This window comes from Salvia hispanica, unplaced genomic scaffold (genome assembly GCF_023119035.1).
Source record: "Salvia hispanica cultivar TCC Black 2014 unplaced genomic scaffold, UniMelb_Shisp_WGS_1.0 HiC_scaffold_391, whole genome shotgun sequence".
NCBI lineage: Eukaryota > Viridiplantae > Streptophyta > Magnoliopsida > Lamiales > Lamiaceae > Salvia > Salvia hispanica.
In genome coordinates this window covers 1-18,470 of record NW_025952126.1, presented here as the reverse complement: position 1 = coordinate 18,470, position 18,470 = coordinate 1, and the positions used below count along the sequence as shown (strand labels likewise).

The following is an 18,470-nucleotide window of genomic DNA, read 5'->3' as shown; positions in this document are numbered from 1 at the left end:
TGCCAATTTGCGCTTTTCCAAGAAAAATAAAAAACAAATATATCCACCGTTTACAGAGCTCATATCAGATATTTTGCCTCCCAACAAAAAGGTTTCGAGAATCAACAGCCTTAAAATTACATGAGAGAGAAATCTTGCGAATATCATCAGAAAACAATATGTAAGTTATTGAAAAGAATTAGGTTTTCTTATGATGGCCAAATTTGTAACTAGCTAATCTATTTAACTTGTAATTAAGCGTAACAGTAAACTATAATTAACAAGATATTTCATACAGCAAATTGAGCCCACCATCCCTTACCTAGTCTCGTACATCATACTTTAGCCACGCTCTTGCCCTAACAACCACAAAAGTTGCACTACCACTTCTCTCTATCTATTGCTCTAATGAGTATGCATTCTCCACTTGACACCCAAAACAAGTAGCCAATTTCGCAACAATGTTACCATCGGGAGATAACCCTCTAATCAAAAAGCCTCCTTTTCAGCTTCACGATCAAATTCAAAACCCTATAATCGATGAATCCCCATTTTTCTCCACCTTCCCCTCCCCATTCTTCGATGAACACCAACTCATCTTCCCGGACTTCCACTCCAATTCCAATTCCATTCCAAACCCCCCTGCCATCATCAGATCATCACCCCCCAAAACCTAAACAGAAGCAAGCAGTCCCGAGGAAGAGGACCGGAAAGAAAGACCGGCACAGCAAGATTTGCACTGCGAAAGGGATCCGAGACAGGAGAATGAGGCTCTCCCTTCAAGTCGCGAGGAAATTCTTCGATCTCCAAGACATGCTGGGCTACGACAAAGCGAGCAAAACCATCGAGTGGCTTTTCAGCAAATCCAACAAGGCGATGAAGGACCTCACCAACACCAAGGATGGTAAGTTCGCGTCGGAATCCGGGGAGAACTGCTCGAACAATGCAAAGGCGAAAGCGCAGTGCAGAACAGAGGAGAAGGTGATGGTAAAGCGGGTCGAATCGAGCCCTAATCAGAATGTTTTAGACAAATTAGGGTCTTCGAGCAGCAGTCCTCCATTAGATCGAGAAAGGGTTTGTGTAGCGGACGATGTCGGAACAATCGAGAAGCTTCTGGGGAATTCCACTTCTGATCATTACAACTGCTCTACTTTCATGGGATTTCTTGGAAACTGGGACCTGCTTGAGCAATGATCAGATCACAGACTAAATTAAGCAGGTAATTATCCCACCTCAATTTATTCACCCACCACCCCACATTTTCTACTATTTATTGGATATGTACCTATTAAAAAATATTTATGGCTCAATTTGACTGTTTGTAAATTAAATCCCTTGAAAAGCATGTAATAATCTTCTAGTACTGCTTATTGTACTAATTATCTTAATAATAATCGAATTATTCCAGTATCAATCATCAACTCAGCATCTTGTTATATCTATCTAACTGCTAATTTTTAGTAATACTAATGTGAGAGCATACTTAACACAATGTGTGTGTCTTGAAATGGCTGTGGAATCGGAAATTAATCTACTCTTTTGTGTGTGTTTTATCTGAGTGTTTAAGTCATCATGTGTTTGTTTAGATTGTAGGAATAAGAATATGATTCTGATAATAAACTTGGAAGCTAGCTAGTACTTAAATTAAATTCAATATGCGTGACGACATCAAGCTCAAAATCACAATGTGGCCAAAGTAAGTAAATACTAGCTTATACTTTTTGAAGGCATAAATTTCAAGCTAATTACCTCATATGGTTTATAAGGTGGTAGTTTTCAAAAATCAAAAGAATGTTAGACGGATCATGAAATCTTGCGATAATATTGTGGTGGAACATAAATTTAAGTAATAACAAACTTATAATGAACTTCATATTTCCAAATTATGCATGATGATGTCATTGTGTTTAAATCTCAGAATTTCCTATAATGAACTGCAAATAAAGTTGTAATGAACTCCACATTATTTTATAATGATGTGTTTGGCTTTAGCGTTTAAAACTAATTTGGTACATAATACAACCCTACATGCATATATAAACTCTTGAAAATTTAGTACCTTGGGGCTGGGAAGCATGATATATGAATCCTTTTCATCTTCAAAGATGGATTTTCAAAACTACCTTAATTTGCTTCTAGTGCTAGCTTTCCTGTAAATTAAATCAGTTTGCTAATTTGGTATTTATATACTGGTATATAGTGACATTGTTGTGTTGTATACATAAATAACTGGCAATAAAGTTCAGTTATTCAGATGAGCAACCGGAATTCACGGATCGTAAAAGCTATATACTGTATAATGCATGTAAGTAATTAAATACTATGACTATTTGTGGTAGACAAGGGATTTATCATACATTTCATTAATGGTCTGCCAATTTAGGGGAGTACTTAACCTTTAACCAATTAACCTAGGCTATATCCATCCACGCCCTTATTGAAGACCACAGAGAATGATAAGTTCACTTTGTCATATGTATGTCACTATCAGTATGTACAGTTCTGTATAGTCCATATAGGTAATGCTCCAATTAAGGTTCAATCAAATTTACTATATTAAAAGCTTCTATTTATATTTCAGAAGTGCGTCGCAACCTCCGTTATTTTTTCCGAAAAAAGCCCTCACTAAATATTACTCCTACGTACTACTACATAAGTTTAGTGCTTTAGCCTTTAGTTGTGTACTTATTTCAGTATGTACTACTATCATTAAAATTGTTGAAAAGACTGTCATCGACTCATATGTTGGTTAGTGTGGTTTCCTAAGTTAATTTATTAACGAATAGTAACCAAAATAATTACTCCATATTTGCTTGTCACCGAATTAAGTGCAATCTATTCTACTACTATATGTTATCTTGTGTGGTTTGTATCATAACTCATATATATAACCGTCATTCATATTGATCGAATTCACCTAAATCACATCTATGCATATACTTAATTAATTAATAATAATAGTTATAATAATAATAATAATAACTAAATTTACCAAGCGCTATATTTTAAACATTTAAATCTAGCCATAAATAAGAAACTTTACTAGTCGGTAGATTTTAACATGAATGCAAGATTTTACTTAATTATGTAAATAAATTGAAGCTAGGAGTCGGCCCAAAACAGGCGTTTGAAAGATTTTGTTCATCAATAGCAGAATTTAAAGTTTCAACTACATATGTATTTCTGATATTCAATGAGATTTATATCCATTTATTATATTGGCTTACCACACTCCTGATCAAAATTCATGTCTTAGGTGTGTCTATACTATGTTCTTTTTATCCAAGAATTTAAATATACATATATAAATACCCAATCCACTCTACAAATCTTGACTCCAAACAGAGGTGCTGAAAATGACCTTTGATGTATTGGGGTTATCGACTATATTCACAAAAGTTTTGGAAATGTTCAAATATATATAATAAATAAATGCAGACAAAATAATGCATGGTACATGGGATAAAACGAGGAATGAAGATTCTACAATAGTATCCGACAGTTCTGTGCTGCAATCATTTTGCATACATACATACACACACATATATATATCTACGCATCAAAAATGAAACCTAGCTTATAAAAATGAAAAGTTAATTCGATTTCAGCATCTTATAACATAGCTGCACTTAGCAAGAATTAAATACTCCACGATACTTTGCCTATCTAGCTAATCATGCTTTTAATTGTAAGAGAGAGTTTTGTCGAATAAAATCACATAAACGTACGATGGACTGCATCAATATATAATTATGGTTTATCGGTCCTTTTCAATTGGACTGGAAAATCCAACCCTACTTCCCAATCCCATAAATCTTTGGATGGAAAAAGTTGAATCATTGAAATTACTTTTGTATTTTTCTGCTGCGGCAATTAATGTAGTCGACCACAACTTGGCATGTAATTAACATTTAACATAAATAGAAATAAAAATAAAGATTTATATTCAGATTCACCTTAAAATTGATATTAAATGGTGTTCAATGCTGAAAGTAGTGGGGCACCAATTAAGATGATGGGAAGAGGGGACAGTAGTTATTTGGATAATAAGGAGTGTGTTAATGCAGTCAGTCATTATTATCTTTAAAATTTTCATTTTCATCTAGAGAGTCTTATACAATTGTCCTTTCAGATTAACAAAAAGGATCATAGTTGGATTATTGTATTGAACGATTTTGTGGGTTCCGAGTCTCGGATTTAGATGGTTCTGTTTTTAGTTGCCTCTTTTTGGTACTTTATTTGGTGGAGGGAGATGTATTGGTCGTGGTTTTGTCGTTTACTTCTTGACCATTTGTCCATCTTGTTAATTTAGATAGCGTTATTGGTGATCTGTTGTTCGTTTTTAGTTTTATTGAACTTGTACTTTTGATGCTCACTACCTTTAGTGGTTAGAGCCTTTTTATCCAATTAAAATTATTACATTAGAAAATTACTAATTCGATCTTCAACTCTTCACCCAAGTTAGCACACATAAAACTAAAATATATATACAAGATTTACCTTAACCATTAATTGATATATAGGAATGTGAATACTATATATAATTATAAATTAACTCGAAGCCCTAAGCTTAAAATGCCAAATTAAACTAGAATTCTTGAATGACGTATGCAAGTGTTTATATATAAACAAAACATGTCTCAAAGGAAAAAAAATTTAACTGACCAGCCATAGAAATCATAATGATCCAAATAAATAACATTGAAAAAAATACAGTACCTTTTGAATTAGGAAGATGAATATTGAATCATTCACAACTTCATAGGGTGGTCTCCAACTGAATGCAAATCGTGAAAAGTTTTTATCCCTGTGAATATAGCAGAAAATGTAAAGATATTGGCAGATAAATTGGGAAGTAGAAATCCTCATATCCTGCGATTTTGTCAAACACACAGAGCAAAAGCATGCGCATGGGAGAAAAAGAGGGCCCTAAACTGAAACAAGAATAATTTTACTAAATTTGTCTGTTTATGTAAGCTGTTTAAAGTGGAATCTGTGTCCAATAATAGCTATCAAAAATCAAGATTATAAAATCAGCCTAAAGATTTTTGCACACACATATACACATGTGTAGCTATATCAGCCATATTTTTGTGTACTTGATCATCATACCAAAAAGTAGATGGGCCACAATTATGCAGCTACTAGCAATTACTACTTTATCCTTGGAGAAAGAAAAGATTTAGCTGAAAAAGTAATTAAAAGCCTATAACTTACTACTAGAATAAAGTAAATCTTCTACTTTAAAAATGGCATATGATATACTAATGCAGTAGTTGATGTGTAGGATTGCGTGGTGAGGGAGAAATGTTAGGTAGCTAAGATTACGCTTCAAATTTCATGTATATCCATGTGATAGCACCTATGTTTTGAAAAAGGGGTGCATTTTCTGTTTTGTAAGAATTTAAGGAAATATCTTTATTTTTATTGATTAGGAGTACATGCTTTTGGTAATTTTGCTATGTACATCAGCCATGATTAATTTCCTGGAGGGTCCTTTTTCCTTAATTGTGATAGTGAACTACTCCCTCCATTCTGTAGTAATAGAGTCATTTGCCATTTTAGTACGTTCCATAATAATAGAATTATTTCCCTTTTTAGTAAAAATCAACACATTTTCTCACACCTACTTTACTCTCTCTTACTTTTTCTCTCTTCATCTCTCTACCTTTATCATTTTCCACTTTATTCTCCCTTTACTTAACTTACCTAACACAATTTTTCTTAATCTGCTTAGAAAGAACATCTCCATTAATATGGACAGGAGGAGTACATAGTAGTACTAGTACTTGTTGCAAATCTAGTGCATAGGAAATTAGGAATAAGTTCTGTAGAATTCTAGTAGGAGTATTGTATCTAAGATAAAGATAATGAATAACTACTATACCTAACTTTGCCGTTTGCACGCTCTACGATCCCTAATTCAAAATATCATTTGTTGTCCATCATTGTATATTTTTGGTCCTCTTTACATATTTTTCAATGATTTTAGATATAAATACCCCATGCCATGAGGTCATTTGTGTACTTTTCTTTACTCACTCATTTTGTCTCTTATTTTTTCCGTACAAAATGAGTAGGATAGAACAGTATATGAATGTTCTTCATGGGTATTTAAATCGAAAAGGTGTAAAATGACAAAAAAAAGTACAAATATTAAAGTGGATAAACCGCAAATCATATCATTTCAAAGTTCAAATACGCACAAGCGATAAAGTCCAGAAACCATTTTAATAATTCACTCTTTAAAGTGTCTAGAATATAGAAGTGCAAGTAATATTTTGAGGTATAAGTGTAAACCACAAAAGCAAAATTTGGAATTTTATAGGCAGTCCTAAATGATGTCCAAAATAGAGTAGGACTTTGATCTATAAGCAACGAAATTTAAGATTCAAATCACATAACTTCATCTTTCACGACACAAAGAATAACTATCTACGGATTATATTATAATTCAAAGTTTTGGATAATCACCATCACTACCTAGTTTCCCATACTCTGCCGGTAGCCTATTGTGTTTTTCAGTTTTGACACTTCATTTTTTATTCTTTTTCCTTTTTCTAATTTCATATTTCATACACTTTTCTTTTGTTTTCCACTTCATTTTACAGTCTCAATAACTTGTAATTACATATTTCGGATCATACACTTTGAAGTCCTTAAAAGTTCCAAAAACGAAGATATATAACTGCGAATTCGGACTCAATGCAATTTATACCTTAAAAATACAAAAAAGAGTGGTTTAAAGGTCAAAGAAAACTTAGCTCATTGGTGATACACAATTTACAAATTGGGATTCAAATTAGCAAATGGCAGTTACTAATATTACACAATATTTACAACTGGGATTGCAAATTAGCAAATGGCGAGTTACTGATATACCAGTGGTTACAGGCGAGATAGTTGTTTATCACCTTAGGATCTCATGGATTTTCGAGATGGGGCAGAATGGCGGCCCATGCGATGGCTTGACTCCTCCAGCTAACAGCTTGATGCAGTGGTGGCATTTATTTTTTCTCCTTGTAGCTTCTAGCTCAAACCCGTCTTTTCTCAGAGGCAGAAGAAGATGATCCAGAAAATATGAGGCTGCTTGAATTGCGCCCTCTGTCTTTTCTATTCTTCTCAAACTTTTAGCAAATTTAATACGCTTGAGATGCTGCATCCTCTTTGAGCTTGGGAGAAGTCTTCCCAAATCCTGTTTTCCCTATTAGCTTCTTCTTCAACTACCCTTTTCTTCTGATTCCTATCGTCCCCCCAAGCGTTTGTTCAGTGCATAATCATCAAATGCCTGGAGTCTGATTTTAAAGAACAGGTGTACCAATACAGCTAAAGCTTCTTTCCTTCTTCTTCATATCTCCTTCCTGATGTTCAAGCCGCTTAAAAGGACCCGCAAGTTTACTCTTATCTAAAAATAAAATGTAAAGATTAGTTTAGGGAACAAAATAAAAATCCAGGTGTATTTGTTTGTATACATATGCAACACTCACCATCATCTACAGGAGTGCCAAGGTCTCAGCATCTTGGTCATATTCCTCAACCTTTTGTCTGGCTCCACTCATAATCACATAAGCGCAATTTTGTGGATCAGTTTGAATAACAATCTCATGTTTGCAGCAAGGTGCCTTCATACTAAAGCTCCATATCTGCAGAAAAAAAAAGGTATTTGAAACCCAAACTGAGCTGATAATTTTATGAATGAGTTCAGTATCCAGTTCGAGGCAAACAAAATACCTTGTGAGTAGTAATTCCCCACTTGCTTTTTCTCTGAATTGAACCTTACACCCTTTGCAATCATAGACTCACACCACCACACCAAATATTATAAGGCATCTCAAACCTGTGAAAATTAAGGCAAATGATAAACATGTATTCAAATCTCAAAATATAAGATGGCATTAGCTTATGGGTATAAATCAGTATTATCTTCACAAACGCCTGGTGCTCCTTCAGCATAATTATAATCATTTTGAATTGTTTTACAAACAGTCATGATAACTGTTAACACTACAGCCAAATTATTCCTCATCACAGGAATTTGAAGGAAACCATGCCTTTTGTTTGTGAATACTAGACTACATATTGGGATTACACTTGTACTCCAAAACTCAAAATATCCTCCTATCACCAGAATTGCAGTCAGAAATCATGAAGAAAAATAATCAGATATGGAGTATCAAAAAGTCATTATTATTGCTCAAAATATTCATGAATATATATATATAAATTGAAAACATGTTCTTTGGAGAAGCAATGATAGCAGCATATAACCTGGTGTCCATTGTCCAAAAAACTTATTGTCATATTACTGAATCAAACTGGACTGGGCATTCGACCACAACACATTACTATCATATAATGTCAAAGCCATATCTAGTCCTAATCTTAACATCACTTCCCTCTGTCAGTAAAACACCCTGAATCCAATAAACATGCTTTTACATTTGACAGTCAAGGGGTAACAGAGGTTCACTAAATATAATCTAGCATGGTTCAGTACCTTATAATCAAGATGCCTTGATCTATTTTTTTTCTCTCTCCCTCAGAGCATGCTGACCATTGAACTTGTTTAACCCACCCTGCAAACAAATGCAACAAAAGATTATTAGCATATAAATAAACACAATCCTTGTAAAAATGCAAGTGAGGAAGTTAAAGCACAAACATACCTTCTTCGGCTCCCATTCTGGTGGGTAGTAAAGTTATCTGCCCGAGCTGCTGCAAGAGTCACTGCAGGAACCAAAATAACAATTAACCACCCAGAAAACAACCTTTTCATTCAATAAAAGTAGCATCAATAAAAAAAATTTTACAATACATCAATTGACATATCAGTTTGGGATCTGCATATGAAAATTTTAAGATGCCCAGAATCTAAAAATATCAAAAACCGTTTAAACCAAGGGAAAACAAAAACTCATCTTTCCTGTTCACCTACGAGAATTGAATCCTGAATCTAAGAAAAACACGTTCGACTTCGAAGACCTAACTCGAATCATTGTAAAAGATATTAACAGCTAAAACTGATCCCGGATGATGAATTAATTCTTCCAATCAATCTAAAAAGTTCAATTTTACACAGCACAATCAAATACTTCCCGGTTCACGTAGCATGACATTGTTATTCAAATCAACCACAAAACCATGGCACAAACCCTAACCCCTCAATAATCATATGGCTAATAGGAAGATCAGAGAGAGAATTCCATACCATCTTGCGATCTGGTTATATCGTCGAAAGAAACTTGGAAGGTTTTTCCACCGATCCCTTACGCTTTGATTGATTTTGATAATAGCTCTGAATCAAAGTAATCAACCCAGGGTACTTTTCTTCCCTTTTATTTCACAGTTCATGAAAAATAAAATTACGACGCCGTTTTGACAATTGATGACTTGGCCAATACCCCTGCAAGCCCACTACTGTAACTGGGTGAAGGGTCTACTATTGGGCCTATGAATTTGTTACTCATTATATTTAAAGCCCAGCTTCATGGTTTAATTTTAAGAGAAAATACTACTCCAAGTCTCCAAAATCAATAATAAGGAGCTAGTATCATGAAAAAGTGAACAACTCAAAAGAATATTGCGTGTTTAGTAAAGTTATTGAATTTCAAAAAAAAAATTATTAGTATGTTCTAGACCAATGTTGATTTAATTAAGTTTTTTATTTATTTAAGATTATATATCATCTTACTCCCATTTGATGTTTTCTCAAAAGTTTTGAAAAGTTTCAAACGATTTAATAATAATAATAATAATATCAGTTAATAAGAACTCAATGTTATATTAGGTTTAAATAATTATCCACCTCATTATCTGAAAAGTAAGCAAAAATAGATATTATTAGACCAATGGAATACGCACAAACGTATAGTATATAATTTCTGCTTTGTGCATGATCTTTCATGATTGTAAATTATTTTAGGAGCCAAAGATGATCACTCAAATGAGTGTGTAAGTGAGTGTGTGTGTGTGTGACAGAGAAAAGGAGATGACATGAACACATATATATATGACCATCGATCAATATTCATTTTGCTATTCTTCTTCGTCAATCTTCACCTTTTCTTTTTCTTCCATTAATGCTAATGATTCTTCACCTTTCTCAAACAGTTCATGATGCATTTCTTGGTCTAAGAATTATGGAAATTTATTTATACTTGTCGGCACATAAAATCGTGTTATAAAATTAGGTATGTATAGCTATCTTCAAAAATGTAAATAATTAACATAATAACGAGCACTTATGACTTACCATTTTATTTTATGGATTATAATTCATCATAAAATAAATACATACCGTGACCTGAACCGATGTTGACCTTCGATTCTCGATTCCTAATTTAATTATTGGATTTGACCAGAGCCTATATTGTACAACATATTTAAACAATTTATTTATTTCACAAAAGAAAGGAAATGTGACTATCATATATATGCTCCCCACTTTCAAGATATATAGTAGTAACATTCAATTCACAAACATAATCAAACAATATATAATTCAGGTTTGACAATCCACATAATGACCCTTTTTCTACTTCCTTGATTTCTAAGCAACATTTATTGGAAACTGCTCCCCACCCCCAAATAATTCTCCCTCCCTCATTAAATTACTACAATATTAACTAGCTTAATTCCACATGGAAGCAAGCACAAAACCCTCTAAATTTCAACCCTCTTCTCCATAAGATTCAAGCTGTCAAGCCTTCAAAATTTCTCAATCTCACTATACAAATTTTGCCATCATTTTTCTCCTTATTATTTCATTGCCCATGCTTCCTCTTCATCAATCCCTTCTCCTCCTTCACCAACAACACTCCACATTATTATGATCATGAAAATCCCTCTCCTTTTATACTCCTTTTGCTTCTCTCTCTCCTCTTCTTGCTTCTCTCACGTGAGTTCCACCACCTCGAGAAGGCCATGCCGGTGGCCGGATCACTCCTCATCGGAGAGCACTAGCTCGCACTAAATTTGATTTCACTCCATTCCTCAAACGCCAACGTCAACGCCACGGGAAGGACGTGAAGGAAATCGACCCTCGTTATGGGGTCGAGAAGCGCTGGTACCGACGGTCCCAACCCGTTGCACCATTAAGCTCGAGCTCGAAGGCGTTGGTACATATATTATGTGCTAATATTTGATGTGTTATATGGTTCCATGGTTAGTGTCATGATATGTTACGAAATTAATTTTTATTGGTCACAATATATTTGAGTTTTGGGGATCGTGAGTGTTGTATATTTGTATGATGATGAGAATTAAGCTTAGAGTTTATTGGATATAGAAGATAGGATATCTGAATGATTGTTTTTTTCTTACATTTTTTATGTTTCGTTTATGATCTGTAGATATTTTATTATTAATAATGCATGAATTTGAATTTGATGAATAAAGTTTTATGGGCATTTTAATCGCCGCTATGTATGTAACGATGAATGAAATTTCAAGAAAGATGAGTAGTTGTGACGGCACGGCAGCAGTTTAGGGAAAATCGGTTTTTTCTTTAATTTATACACCATTAATTAGATTACCGTACAATTAATGTTGTTTAGTCAAAAATAGTGAAATGATTACATTAAAAATATTTAATTTTTGGGGTGTGCACTGCACGTGATGAGCTGGATATCGACATGGAGAAATCCTTTTCTCCGGTTGTCCCTTAAATTCTTGCAAAATTAATGTTTAAAATGAATGTTATTATAATCTATAGTAGTAGTACTTAATTTGATTGGATGTTTAGATATTGATGAAAGTCATGTGACAGATTAATTTCTGGGATTCTTGTTTTCTTTCTGTTGGCTTCAAATCCAGAGCTTATGTTGAAGTACTTTGAGATCCAGAGCTTATTAATTGACAGTGTACTAGAGTACTAAGTACTAATTAGCATATTCTATAAGGTCAAATTCTACTACTATACTTCAGAATTAATCATCACGCTAAATTTATCCAGTGTTGAAATAACCAAAAAAAAATAGATACTTAATTAATCATGATAGAATTAACACCTTTGTTAAACAACATAATGAAAGCAACGTGTAGGTTATCCAAGCTATGTATATAGATTGTAATTATAGTTTTAAAAAGGAAAGTTGCATAAAACCAGAAACTTTAGATCTTTGGGGTATCCAGTTAAAGGGGGATTTTTGTGAAATATTTGACCTCATATTTTATTATAGATGGAGGGACCAGCTGATATAATATACCTATTCAATTACACGGTGTGTCGTGGCTTTGGTGTACATGATTTCACACAGCAAGGTCTTGATTTCAACTCAAATAACTAATTACTATGCTCTCTCTCTCTCACACACTAGGTTGATGTATAATTTGGCTAATTTAAGACACGTTCTGTAATACTCTATTAGTCTACTATATTTACGTGAAAATTTCGCTACAGTCATCGAAAGTTTTAAGCTATTTCTTGTTTGAGCAAATTGTCGGAAAAACAACAAATTAACAACAAAGTGGTGTTCACATATATTGTACACTTAATTAAAGCGTAACAGACTAAGTGTATTAAGCGGTTTAGTTAACTAGCAAGCGTTTATCAATATACACATCATACATATTATACTTTGAAATTTTAATCCAAGATTATAGAATATTGAAAAAAATTGTCAAAGTTATACTAATAAACTATCATTTCTTAAATTGCAAGATTAAATAAAATTTAACTAATTAAATTTAATGAATTTTTTGATAGCTCGTCCTCCTTGATTTACCTCTCCTTGTTTTGCCTCTACAATTTATATCCACGTAAATATTCTATAATCGGCTAATTCTTAAAGTGATCTGTTCTTAATTGTAAAAAAATTTCAACTGTTACCAAAAACAAGGATAGCACAAACCGTGACACTTTTAATAAAGTTTCTCCCCCAAAGAAATAAATAAGAGCTTTCTCCCCTAGCTCGGTGGTCCATTTGGAGGCTTTGAAAAAAAATCTCTCTCATACGAGTATTATTTGTGGTTGAAGAGTGCGAAAAGTCGTGAGGTGTGTTTGAAATTAAATCTCTCGATCCGAGATAATCCACTAGACACTGGGTCTAGGAACTCGAAGAATCCTTGGGTAATCTGTCGTTGGATACACAATCACTTTCTTCGCCCTTCAAAACCCTCAACCCGCTATAGCTAAAAAGATTAGTACGGGGAAGCGGGATCGAATCCAGACAGCGATGTGTAAGTAAACATGCTTAAAGACTGGAAGCTATTTTTGGCTGCGCCACGCAATCTTCGGGGTTGAGCGTTAATTCTAGGCCGGTAAATATAATACTCTATTCTAACGACGGATCTAGGTAGGGACATGCATGATGAGTGAAAGTATTTGAAATGACTACTAGGGTAAACGTCTTCCTAAGCTAGCCTAGACAGACTAAAACGAAACATGGGGACCATTTCCTAAAACGGCATAGTACGACGGAAAAAAGGCTGCAAATCAACTAACTAAAGGACTAACTAACGACGACATCATCTTCTCTAACTTTTATTACGAAACAACGGTGAAAAACAAAGCAAACAAAGATCGATTCAGGGTGAACAAAATTAAACCGATTGACTCAAAGAACCACTTGAAACTAACACAGATCCATGCGACTAGACAAGGCAAGCAAGTAAATAGAATTCAAAACATCATAACCATGCAAATGCGAACAGATCTACACGTCGGATGCTTCATCCACTCGGATCCAAGCCATCCACAACAATCAAACACCATTTCCACCTCCGATCTTCACAGATTTAACTAGATTCAACCGATCAACCACAATCTCCAAGCAATTCAAACTCCAAACTCAAATCAACCAACAATATCCACCAAAGCAAACAAATAAAAGGACAATATCATAACGAAAACAAATAGCAGTCTCCATAGCACAATACAAAATATCCAACGGAACAATAACAAAGCATAACCGAGCTTCAACGCAAAGACTCGGAAAATACTAATGTAACCGAGCGTAAAGTGAAGATTGTGGTCTTCGCCTCCTGTGAGAGACGCATACACCACAACTAGATCCGAAACGTGAACTCCCTAAGATGATTCCTCAAGTGTGTGTAGAGAAAAGTGAAAAAGCTAAGCTAAGAGCCGAAGTGGAAAAAAGAGATATCTCCCCTTCATATTGATCGCAGCTCTTATTTATAGGAGGTGTAGGGCTTCAGACTGCTCGATTCCCATTTCGCCTCCAATCGGGATGGTCCTTAGTCTAGTAACTCTTCCTTCTTCTCAAGCCACTTTTCCCGCTTGCCTTTTCCGTGCACCTTCGCCTTCTTCCCGGCCATGACGATCGAGCACAATTCCGGCTTATAAACCTCCTGTTGTAATCGCGAAATCACAAAATTTATCCCATAAACCAATGCATGAAATTAGTCTTATCAAGCCCCCATTTGAGATATACAAAACAATTTTAAAACTTCAAATCCAATCCCGAGTTTGAAAAAGAGACTTTTTTTAGTTAGTTAGCAAGTGAATGGGTGGATGGCGTTTCAACTTTCTTATTCATTTGAATCATACTTCAAAGTTTTAAAGAAATCAAAAAGTAAAAGAGTTCATAAAAATCCTCTAAACGCTAGTCCACGCTAAAAGACCGATTCACTTTCTAGGTAATCTAATACTGTTTATCTTGTTGATTGTAATGCTTTCTGACCATCTCTGGTCTCGTCGATGTTCTCTTGTTACAACCTTATTTATCTCTTATTCCTTTTGTTTTTTCTTGTGGCTCGTGCTTTTTTTTTGTCCTTATTATTTGTTGTTTTTTTTTTTACTTCTAATTAGATAATGTTGATTATATGGCAATAGTAACGGAGGAAGAATAGAACTAGGGGTACAACCGTACCCCCAAACCTTCCAATAATAACAAAGAGGATCCAATTTTATCCAATTCACTAATGGCCCAATGGTAGAGTACTAGCCTCTCTACTTCTGGGTGTGGGTTCGACCTCCTAGAGAACATTTTATAATTTCTTACTTTATTGAGATTAATCTAATTTTTTAACCCATTACTAATTCAATTAAAATATATAATGCCGAATTTTTTTATTTTATCAATTTATTAAATATTCTATTCATATAATATTTTTTTTTATCTTTTCATTATTTTTTTATAAAACTTAATTCTTTTGATATATTAATTTTCTATATTGTCTATTTGTCATGCATTAAATATTTTTAAGTGTTTGTTTACATCTTTTTAGTCTATTTATTTTTATCATTTTTTAGATAGTGAAACTTCTTACTGGAAAATAATGACATATTAAAATGAAGATAAAGGATCGATTATGGGCTCACCCCTTATGTTCGACTATTCTAGTACTTTAAAAAAAAAACTTTTTATGATAAAGTAATTGGTTGCATTCCAAGTAAATAGAAATGTTAAAAAATAAAAAAATAAAAAATAAATAGAAATGTTAGGCATAATGAGCCTATGAAGTTTAGATGCTAAATTAAAATAAGGTTAGATTGGGCTTCTCTGTTTCGTATTTGGGCCTATGAAGTTTAGATGCTAAATTAAAACAAGGTTAGATTGGGCTTCTCTGTTTCGTATTTGGGCCTAAGGTTTTTTAGGCCTTGTTGTACTTCTTCGTTGGCCCATTACCATAACATTTTGATTAAATAAAATAAACTAATCATGGAATTTAATCTATATCCACTCCAAAAAAAAAGCTATCTTATTTTCAAATAAAATAAACTAATCATGTAAATGTTTTCTCAAAGAAGACAGAACATAAATGATATGGCAATGGAAGCACATAATCACAGATTCATGTGTAGTTAGTAGTTACTATAAATCATGGACGCACGATACATATATATGTCGACATATATAGGTATATCTACATCATGTAAATTAATTTCATAGGCGTCAAGCCGTCAACGCCTTCATACTGCAATTATTGCATAGACACTGAACAACTGCTGTATGTATACTTCAATTAATCGTTGAATTTGTCAAATAGATAAACGCAAATTACTGCTGAAATACCTAAAGAAGCAAATGCGAATGGACTATATCATTAATTTACATTTTTTCCAAATTCTGTTTTATATTTCTTCTCACACAAAACAAACAAATTAAGTCGAGTCGATCGGTGTTAAAATGAAAAGCACGAGACCTAATTAATAGATTAACTACATATGTGGCCTTTACTAATACTATATGAGTCATATCACTAAAAAACTATGGTCTCGGTTCTTCACAATTTTCTAATTCGACTTATAGTATTGCATATATCTAAAAAAATAAAAGAACTGCTGAAATCAATATATAATTAATTAGTGTTAGGCAGATTCTACAAAGTGCAAAGTGATAAACCCCCAAACTTCCAACTTGCAAACTAATATGACTTAGTCACCATACATATCTGATAGTCAACCTGCCAAGTTGCAATTTGATTAATGAGACTAATGACATACAACAAATGTCAACCACTGCAAAAAAAAGTATGTTTACCGATGGATTTTCCGACAACTTTTTGACGAGATTCCCCGACGGATGGCCAATGGATTTCGGTGCAAAAACTTGCTATGCACCAAAATCACTGTCGAATTCACCGATTAATTAATTTGGCATCGTAAGTATCATTGATAGACACATCAATCGGTAAACACTTTATCAATCTAAACAAAATTAAATCACTGATGGATAAAATAATGAGTACATATATTAATTTGGTCAGGTTTTTAAACTCCTAGCGGGTTTTTTTTTTTTTTTTGTCAATTCATATTCTTATCTCATGACTTTCTTTTCTTTCATTTATTGATGAATATCTATATTAACTATATCTTATGCCATGGCTAACAATTTTCTTGTTTCTTTTTTTTATTAGTAATTCATATGTACTTTTACTAAAAATTATATCCTGAATATGCAACTATTAACAAAATTACGAACTAATTTCGCATAGTCATTGACAAAATACTTGTTCGGTCAACTCTGTTTTTTGGCTGTATATTTCCCATATGATACGTATATAGGTAGACTTGGTCTATGCCACTTCTTGCATAGTTGCAGTTGACCCAACTGCACTAGCTGACATTTTGCTCACCTAGTTTTCGCCTAATTATTCATGTCTGTTACTTATCTTGTTATCTATACCTTCCATCTAATTATTTTCATTAATAATCTATACAAAAACACTTTATACAATACATACAATTGCAATATGATATATCTACTCATCACTTTATGTCATGTGTCCAAGAACCATCCATTTGTCCACCAAAAATATTCTCCCAATAACAACCATCAATATTTTACTACTCTAGCTCAATTTAATTTCAATATCCCCCAAGTCAAACTTCCAAAAGCATGATAAATCTATAGTGGCCCATTTTTTCCATATCCCCTTAATTTTGTTATCAACACTTTGCCTAATCATGAAATGACCCAAACACACCTCAATTTCCATCAAAGCACTAATTGCCCACCATTTATTAATCCCACAAGTAATCCAAGTTGACTACGTCCCTTCCCACCCCCCCAACCTCCACCCAACCACACACACACACACACACTTATATATATACACACAATCCATTCACCACCTTCAAAATTTCAAGAATTCAAGAAGAAGAAAAAAAAAATGGTTCGTCCAATTCCAATATTCCATGAAAGTGAGAGCTTCTCGGCGATCGCGGTAGCGTTGGGGCTGTTTGTTTCGGTGTCTGTTTTGGTAGGTTTGTGTGCGAAGCATGCAAAGCAAATTGGTCGGAAGGAGAGCCCGAAAAGCGGGCATCCGCTGCCGTCGCCGAAGCAGCTGATGGCGGCGATAAGCCAGAAGGCCATGTCACCGTTGATCCACAGCAAGAAGGCGGCGGCGGCGGCGGATTCCGGCGAGGAGAATGGGGTGTGGCAGAAGGCGATCTTGATGGGGGAGAAGTGCCAGCCGCCGGAATTCTCCGGCGTCATCTACTACGATTACGACGGAAAGAGGATCCCGGAGATGCCCAAGTCGCCGCGCCACGGCTCCATGACGCCGTTGAAGAATATTAGTTTTCCGCAGCAGAAAAATGAGGCCTCTGTTTACTGATACTATCCTGTAATAATTTGGAGCTTTTCTTTTTTTTTCCTTTCCTTTTCTTTAGTGTTTATATGAATTATGAAATTTTGGTGTAGTGTTTCTATTTTCTTTTTTTATCTTTTTCGCTTTTTATTAATTTCAGTGGTTTGTGGTCCTGAATTTTTATTTTATATTTTTAGAGGAAAGTTAATTTGTTTCATATTCTCCTCTTTTTTTATGGTAAACTAGTTGCTGCCTTTTGAAATTGACTTGGTCTTTCTAAAGAGTTGATTTCGTGTAGGATTAATTGCTTACGTGGTCAATTCAATTAATATTAACTCTAGGTGACCTAACCTAAATTTACTAATATTTCGTAAAACCTTCTACTCTGGAAGCCTTTTTAACGAAAGTCTTTTGTGTATAAATTGAATAATGCTATTTATAAATTTAAATGAATAAAAAAATTGAAAAATGCTTGGGATGCATCGTCATGAAAA

General features: G+C 34.0%; 2 protein-coding genes and 1 pseudogene across 2 annotated transcripts; 2 read left to right on the top strand and 1 right to left on the bottom strand.

Annotated features, from left to right (window-relative positions):
- Positions 1 to 519: 519 nt before the first annotated feature.
- On the top strand, positions 520 to 1,400 carry LOC125199133 (transcription factor TEOSINTE BRANCHED 1-like). Its single transcript, XM_048097266.1, has one exon. The coding sequence runs from the start codon at positions 520 to 522 to the stop codon at positions 1,171 to 1,173; it is 654 nt and encodes a 217-aa protein (XP_047953223.1). The 3' UTR covers positions 1,174 to 1,400.
- A 5,489-nt stretch (positions 1,401 to 6,889) lies between these two features.
- Positions 6,890 to 14,256, bottom strand: LOC125199132 (annotated as a pseudogene).
- A 3,259-nt stretch (positions 14,257 to 17,515) lies between these two features.
- LOC125199140 lies at positions 17,516 to 18,088 on the top strand. The gene has a single exon (XM_048097271.1). It carries the CDS (start codon positions 17,557 to 17,559, stop codon positions 18,001 to 18,003), a length of 447 nt encoding a protein of 148 aa, XP_047953228.1. The 5' UTR covers positions 17,516 to 17,556; the 3' UTR covers positions 18,004 to 18,088.
- The last annotated feature ends 382 nt before the right edge of the window (positions 18,089 to 18,470 follow it).